Source organism: Aphanomyces astaci, assembly GCF_000520075.1.
Source record: "Aphanomyces astaci strain APO3 unplaced genomic scaffold supercont1.3, whole genome shotgun sequence".
Classification (NCBI taxonomy): Eukaryota; Oomycota; class Saprolegniomycetes; order Saprolegniales; family Verrucalvaceae; genus Aphanomyces; species Aphanomyces astaci.
In genome coordinates, this window is record NW_009798266.1 from 62,655 (window position 1) to 69,701 (window position 7,047).

At 45.9% G+C, this 7,047-nt stretch overlaps 3 protein-coding genes across 3 annotated transcripts in view; all 3 read left to right on the forward strand.

The window, feature by feature from the left end:
- The window catches only part of H257_01636 (hypothetical protein), a 6,621-nt gene extending 5,034 nt beyond the window's left edge, over positions 1–1,587 (forward strand). Inside the window, exons 7-10 of the mRNA XM_009824938.1 lie at positions 226–522; positions 1,092–1,281; positions 1,378–1,441; positions 1,491–1,587. Of these exons, the coding sequence (XP_009823240.1) occupies positions 226–522; positions 1,092–1,281; positions 1,378–1,441; positions 1,491–1,557 (618 nt within the window). The 3' untranslated portion in view covers positions 1,558–1,587. The remainder of the gene's footprint in view (positions 1–225; positions 523–1,091; positions 1,282–1,377; positions 1,442–1,490) is intronic.
- Positions 1,588–2,675: 1,088 nt separating this feature from the next.
- Positions 2,676–3,247, forward strand: H257_01637 (hypothetical protein; the record flags this gene model as incomplete). Its single annotated transcript, XM_009824939.1, has 2 exons — positions 2,676–3,146; positions 3,188–3,247. The coding sequence occupies 2 exons, from the start codon at positions 2,676–2,678 to the stop codon at positions 3,245–3,247; spliced, it is 531 nt and encodes a 176-aa protein (XP_009823241.1).
- A 2,196-nt stretch (positions 3,248–5,443) lies between these two features.
- On the forward strand, positions 5,444–6,477 carry H257_01638 (hypothetical protein; the record flags this gene model as incomplete). The annotated part of the gene is made up of 1 exon (XM_009824940.1): positions 5,444–6,477. One exon carries the CDS (start codon positions 5,444–5,446, stop codon positions 6,371–6,373), a length of 930 nt encoding a protein of 309 aa, XP_009823242.1. The 3' UTR covers positions 6,374–6,477.
- Positions 6,478–7,047: the final 570 nt, after the last annotated feature.

The window sequence follows — 7,047 nt, forward strand, 5'->3', positions numbered from 1 at the left end:
TTTTGAATAAACAAAACAATATATATATATATATATATATATATATATATATATATATATATATATATATATATACAAACAATATATATATATTGTTTTGTTTATTCAAAACTGGACTAGCGACGTGATATATATATGTAAAATATATTGCCCAGTGGTGTGAGTGAGGGCTGTGTATTGATTTGACATCGCGATGCATGTTAACCAAATGATGTTTGTGGGTAGATTGCACGATTGATGGACGCCACACAAGACCGCGACCGGGCGGCGATGGAAGCGCGTCTGCAAGAAGCATATGGGGTAATGCAAGAGCAAGACGCGATGCTCCAAGTGGTTTTGGCTCAAGACAAACATGTGACACGGCGGAGCGACCGGTTGGAGCTGAGTGCACTGGAAGACATGCTGGAAGAAGTCGCCCTTGAGCGGCAAGAGCTGGCCATCAAGGCGGAGCACATGGCGTCAGAGCGAGAGCAGTTCAGTGTCCAGGCAGAACGGCTGGACAAGGACCGGCTCGAGTTTGAGGTACGCAAGTAAACTGCCATTTGCTTTCCCTAGTTGGTCTGAGATGTTGAAGAATGAGAGTTTCGATGGTAGTCGTCGATACTGTACGACAGTAGATCGATTTGGTTGCGAGTTTGGGCTATATATATATGCTTACTTGTATGGTTTTATAATGTATTGTGGTGTATTCGAATCATTTCCAGACCCCGTCAAATCGAATCATTTCCAGACCCCGTCAAATCGAATAGTCGCGAATCGACGCTATTGGTTAATATCCATTTTTTGAGTGGATTTGATTGGCTGCTCTTGCAGAAAGGACAAGTATATTCAACCAATCAAAACTCCAGCGTGATTCCATATTGATTTGACAAAATTGTCTGGATTTTCCTTTAGATACTACTACTCCTAGTACCCTTGGACAATGCCGTTCTATTTTTTCACTGTACAGTGTACGAGTACAAGTACTACTACTAGTAGTACCCTTGACATTTGGACTTGGTACTTTTATGTTGTCTGGTAGTGATGATAGTGGCATAGTCGATGGACTTGTATATTTCTTGACGATTCTTGTGTGCATAACATGTGACTAGTTTGAACGACACGATGTGCTGATAACGCGAGGCACCCCGTCCGAGTTTGTTGACGGCGGCAAGAAGCGGCATCGGATGGACTCAAGCCACCGCCCAAGCCAAGGCGGCGGCAGCTCCGTCGAATCTCCATTTGCAAAACCACGTGATGATGGGAACAACATGTCGGCGTCGTCGGGGTTGCACTTGCCACGTACGTGGGTGTTGTGGATGGATACTAGTAGTACGAGTAGTACTACTAGTAGGAGTACTAGAAGTAGGAGTAGGCTAACGTGGTTGGTTCATGTAGCGACGCCGGCGACAGCGAGGTTGTTGCAGCGGATTGGGATTGTCAACGAGGATCAAATCATGAGGTGAATATTCTATCAATCAAATCATACTTTCTTACGTATGGGTGGCTAGTCCAATTGCATCGACGGGGCGAGCGCAAGGATTGTTTACGGGTTCCGAGCCGGAGTATTTTTATTAATATGTTGCACAAGAGTTTTTTTAAATTGTGACAAAGTTGTGGGTGCTTGGGTGCCTCTGTCTGTCTGTGGTGGCAAGAAGGTTGGAATGGGAAGTAAGGTCGGAATGTATGTACAGCCAGTGGGTGTTGCCACATAAGTATGTAGGAGGGTTGGAATGATGGTCATGAGGCTATTCACTGTCGAGGGATTTGAATTGGTGTGTTTGAGATGATACTTTGGAACGTCACAAACACTTCAAGCAACAGAACGTAATTCAGGAGACAGTTAGTAGTTACTACTCCAAATATCTCCAAGCGCAGTTGTTAATACTTTGACCTACTTTTACTACGTAGTATAGTAGTTAGTATACTGTACCTGTAAGTGCAAACGAGGAGGGTCATGGAGCTGCATTTCTAATTGTACTACACATGTATCGCGTTACTACTTATGTTAATGAGAGGTTGGAATGGCATCGAAGGAGGTTGCATGGCGTGTGTGGCCATTACGATGATTGGAATATGTGGTTGGAGGTGAGGGCGTTTGACCCGTGTGAAGTTGTTTGTGTATTTTCTCACCACAGTGCAAGCTCCGTGCCTATTTATTACTAGTACACTACGTAGAAGTATACAATACCTAACCAAACAGTAATTTGGCGACAAATCGTAGTATCTGCCTCGAAACGAATTTGGCGACAAATCATAGTATCATGATTTGTCGCCAAATTACTGTTTGGTTAGGTATTATTGTATTATTCATGTCCGTGATAACATCAACCGTTTTGCACGGGGGTCTTGTCAGTTTGTATCATCGTTGCCAAGTACGTTGAAAATTGCACACAAAGCAAGTGATCACCACCGGTCTAATGTCCACGATAACTTAATGAAGGTAGCGGATTCAAGGAAGTTAGTTGCCTGTATCACACGGTACAGTAAGGTGCAACTGATTCTACTTTTTCAACGATTTGAGCATTTCATACCAAAATACTATGTACTGTTAATAGTACTGTACCTTAGTATTCAGCAATCGTGCCAAAACTAAAACAATGGTGGGGTATTGGCCCCATTCCAACCCTCCAACCTGGTTCCGTGAATGGCATCAAATCGAATTTGGTTGATTTCGAGTACCAGGTTACAGTATTATGAGATCCACAACACCACTGCTTCCGCCGCCCCCACCGACCTACCAGCGAGCATGCTCTGTCGTCACCGTAGCCATGTCCGAGTCGCGCACATCCAGCGTCTTCTGCTTCGACCCGTCGTTTGTAGTGACGGTGACGAATGTCGTGTCCCAACGCTCGTTCGACGTGGTCAAGTCGTCAAAGGACTTTGACCTGCTGCTTCGAAGCGTCCTCGATGTCGTCGACACCAACGACCACCACACGTGCTCCCACCCTTCGTGCGCTGCATTTGCTTCGACTGTGCGAGCGTTGGCTCTACGTCGTCATTGGTCCCTCATTCAGCGGCCCCGTCGAGACTCGAAAGCAGTACTAGACACATTGTTCACGTTCACTCAAGCACCAAGCGACTGCCCCGTGACTGACCAGGCCATCCCTCGTAAGCTCATCGTGTTCTTGTTTGACGAAGCCAAATTCGACTTGCAGCACTTTTGGGTTCCATCGCCAAATCAGAACCGTCACATGTCGAAGCATAGAAGGAGGCGGCAGTGCCAGCCAACGTCGACGACGTTGCCGATCGAACGGAGGGAAAGTAGCTAAGACAGTGAAGTCATATTTCATGCCAATTTCAACCACAATTTCATGAGCATTATTGTGGCTTGGGTAGTAGTACATCGCTTCATTTTCAGCCAATAATGTTGTGGTTACTACCGTGGTATACCTCCAAGTAACGTTACCCCTACACACGACTTGGTTTTGCGATATCACCGAGTACACCAATCCTACGTTGACGATAGTTAAACCTGGTATCATATTAGTGATAACGTTAGTGTTAGTTGGCCCAATACAAACTACTTCGAAGTTATGTTAACACATGAAGATTGTTGGGATGCAGCGCGAGTACAGTACAGTAGGTAGGTCTGGGGGGTCAGATGTTCACGTGCCTGGAACAACCATTACTGCCATCAACTTTGGGGCTTATAGCGCCCTTTAACACAACGTTGAATTCATTCAATGCTGGTTTGCCCCCCCCAAGCTCGTACTGCATCCCCTTCGTCGATAAATTCCGGTGGAAACTGACAATTTTGAGTTTTCAATCCAGTGTTCTTATGTGTCCTACACTTCTTATTAATAGGGCACCTTAAGAGCCTGTACCAAGTAGTTTTCAAAATGGGCACTATCCAATCAAAACGCTCGCCAATTCATTCCAAAATCTACTTTTCAAAATGGGGTGCATGACCCCATTTCATCCCATATTCGAAAACCCATCGCCGCGCCAAACTACTCGCTGAAATTATCGCCTCACCCGCCAATTATTGATCCTACGCTCTCTGAGGTTGAATATTGAGGGCCGACATGAACACAGATAACCACAGTGCGGGAGCGCAGTCACCAGCTCATACGTGTAGGCGACTGGCGATGCTGAAGAAGTAGTGACTGGAGATCTGAAGGTCGACCCCGTTGGGTGATAAGCGCAACGACGGACCTCGGTTTGAACCTTGGCCACGGGAGCCAGTGAAAGCCATTGCTTCAATACTATGTTGTCCAGTCACTTTGCATTTTCTGGATTTATGTCCAATCAATCATGGCCGTAAAATGGCAACAAAATGGGAAGAAGTATTTTGTCACCCCAATATTCGCGATTTTCGAATTCTACTTGGAACAGGCTCTACTCCGGAGTAAATATTATGGCACGTCTGGTAACCTGAAATATTACAAAATTCTACCGGTAGCCCAAAACGCCATTAGGTGTCAAATTCAATAAATCTGATAAAAATTGAAACATGTCTAGCTTGAAGAGTTTTAACCCAAATCCAATTATTCCAGGTGGGATTTTCTCCTTGAGGGGTTTCGGGGGTGTCAAAAACGCCGTACTACAGTAGTATTTCAAAATGGACCTTTTACCTCCATTTGGAAAATGCATTTTTTATTTATCCCATTTTGCCAGAAAATGGAATTTTATTTTTGAATTGTTACCCGACGCACCCTTGAAGTTACACCGTTACTCCGAGTAACGTTGCGTCGAAGTTCTTTTGAAATGTTACAAGGCGCACCCAGAACAGGGCGTGCGACAACCCTGTCACCAGTCAATATACCTCGGATTATTTCCGAAGTCTCAAATACCTTGGAATATTTCAATGTGAACGTTACGGCAAAATGCCTTCCTACCATCAAATGTATGTAGGCATGGAGAGTTACTCGGTTGTGAATCAACAAGTCTGGAGAAAGGTATCAATTTGCAACATTACCTGCCCGTTTGGCAACACGAAGTATTACAATATCCAGTCCCAAAAGGCCATTTTGGAATCAAAATTGAGGGTTCGTCTGGTAACCGGAAATATTGCAATATTCAGACCCAAAGCGCCATTTTAGGCCCGAATTCAACAAATCTGATCAAAATTGAAAGATGTCTTGCTTGCAGAGGTTTAACCCAAATCCAATAATTCCACGTGGGATTTACTCGTTGAAGAGGTCCAAAACGCCATATTACAAAATGGACCTTTTACCTCCATTTTGAAAATGGCATTTTGGTTAATCCCATTTTGCGAGAAAACGGGATACTACGTAGTACTAGTATTATTTTTGAAATGTTGCCAGACGGGTCCATTTTGAGCGATTTTCATTTTTACTACTGTAACTCACCACAGCTGTACTACGTAGTACTAGTACTACTGTACTCCAGTAGTAGTACGTACAGTAATAGTATCCATACAGTGTCTGTTATGTACTAGTACTACGTAGTACTGTAGTACGACATTTCCATCTTGGTCAGTCCGTGATCCCATTTGATCATGTCCACCGCGCAGCAGCAGCAGCAGCCGATTCCGCCACCCGAGCGACAGTCGCGTCCCAAGAAAGACCCGAACGTGTTTGTGAAGATCACAGCGTCCATTGTTAAATCTAAAGTACCGAGCTTGTTTGCCCCGTCCGGGTCCACGGTGCACGTGATCGAGGTGACCAACAATGTCACGAACCAATCGTTCAAGATTGGCAAGACGTTTACCGACTTTGACCTTCATGTCAAGCATCTGCAACTCCTTTTGGTGACCCAGCACTCGGAGTGCGACAACGCTGCATGTCCGACGCTCCTCCCACGCACCAAGGACGCCATGCCACCTCGCACGCTCATGTCCCGCACCCCCGAAGTGACCCGGCGCCGCGAAGAAAGCTTTCAGAACCTCCTCGATCTGTGGACATCCTTTATCAACTCCTCTCGGCAAAGCACATGCCGCACCGCGTTGGCGGACATCCCGAACGCCCTCATCGTGTTTTTGTTTGACGGTGCCAAGATGCACAAGTGGCGATTCTGGGTGCCCCCTTCGCGCAGTACTCGTGGTAAGCGCGTTCCCAGCGCGGTTCTGGACGACGTCATGCGCCTCGCGGAAGAGGAGCGGCAAAAAGCGGCCGCCGCCATCGCGGACATTGAGGACGACGCCGCGTCGAAGGAAGGCGTGGCCGACAACGACACGATCCTGTCCGTGCTCCGAAAGTGTGGCAGCAACGTCTCAGCCGACGATATCACCCCCGATGAAGACGAACAACTGGCCAATCACCTCCAAACTTTGCGCATCGCCCTCCATCAAGTCGACACCCTCGACCAACTCGCGCAGGTGGAGACGGAAATTCTAGAGATGATTCGCCAGCAACGCACGCGACTGGTAGCCAGCGCAGCAGAAGCTCTACAGAATTATGAAGGTAGTGGCGTTAAGTTGAGTCTATAGCTGTTGCTTTGATATATCTACTTGGTGTTGGCAACATCAAAAGTGACCACTGTGCAGTAGTTTCTGTTAATCTCTAACAAATTCATACTAGTATTCATTTCTCCATCTTGGACTCGGTAGGCATTGTCCAGAACCTTGTAACTCGGGTAGATCGGACATTCGAGCTCCGTGCTTAATCGATTCCTAGCGTTCATACATTTGTATGTATGTATGTACATACAGTAAGTACGTGCCATTGGTATACTACCTATTCGTTGGCGCTATGTGACTTTCGCTACTCAGTATGGCATCAACTACCTTTCTACTAGTATATATTAGTATGTTTATAGTACTTCGAAGTATTAATTTAGAGGGCATATTTTGGTCGTCCATCGGGTCTGGTTTGTGCTGATGATGTACCCTTATCCGAATGACCGGATGGAGTAAATCGATAGGATGACTTGTAGCATAGATGGACACAAAACAGAACCAGTGACGATGGATGACTGCGCCTCCACATGACTTGAAGCGTAGATCGAAGCGATGGAGAGGTTAGTGTTGCATGTACTCGCCTGCTACCCTTCACACAGAACACCTTTACAGTAACACGTTAGCCTGAGCACTTGACTAGCGTATTCGTCGCTTCACGGCACCACTTGTAGCAATGGCAAGCTGACGTAGTGTGTTTGTATGAT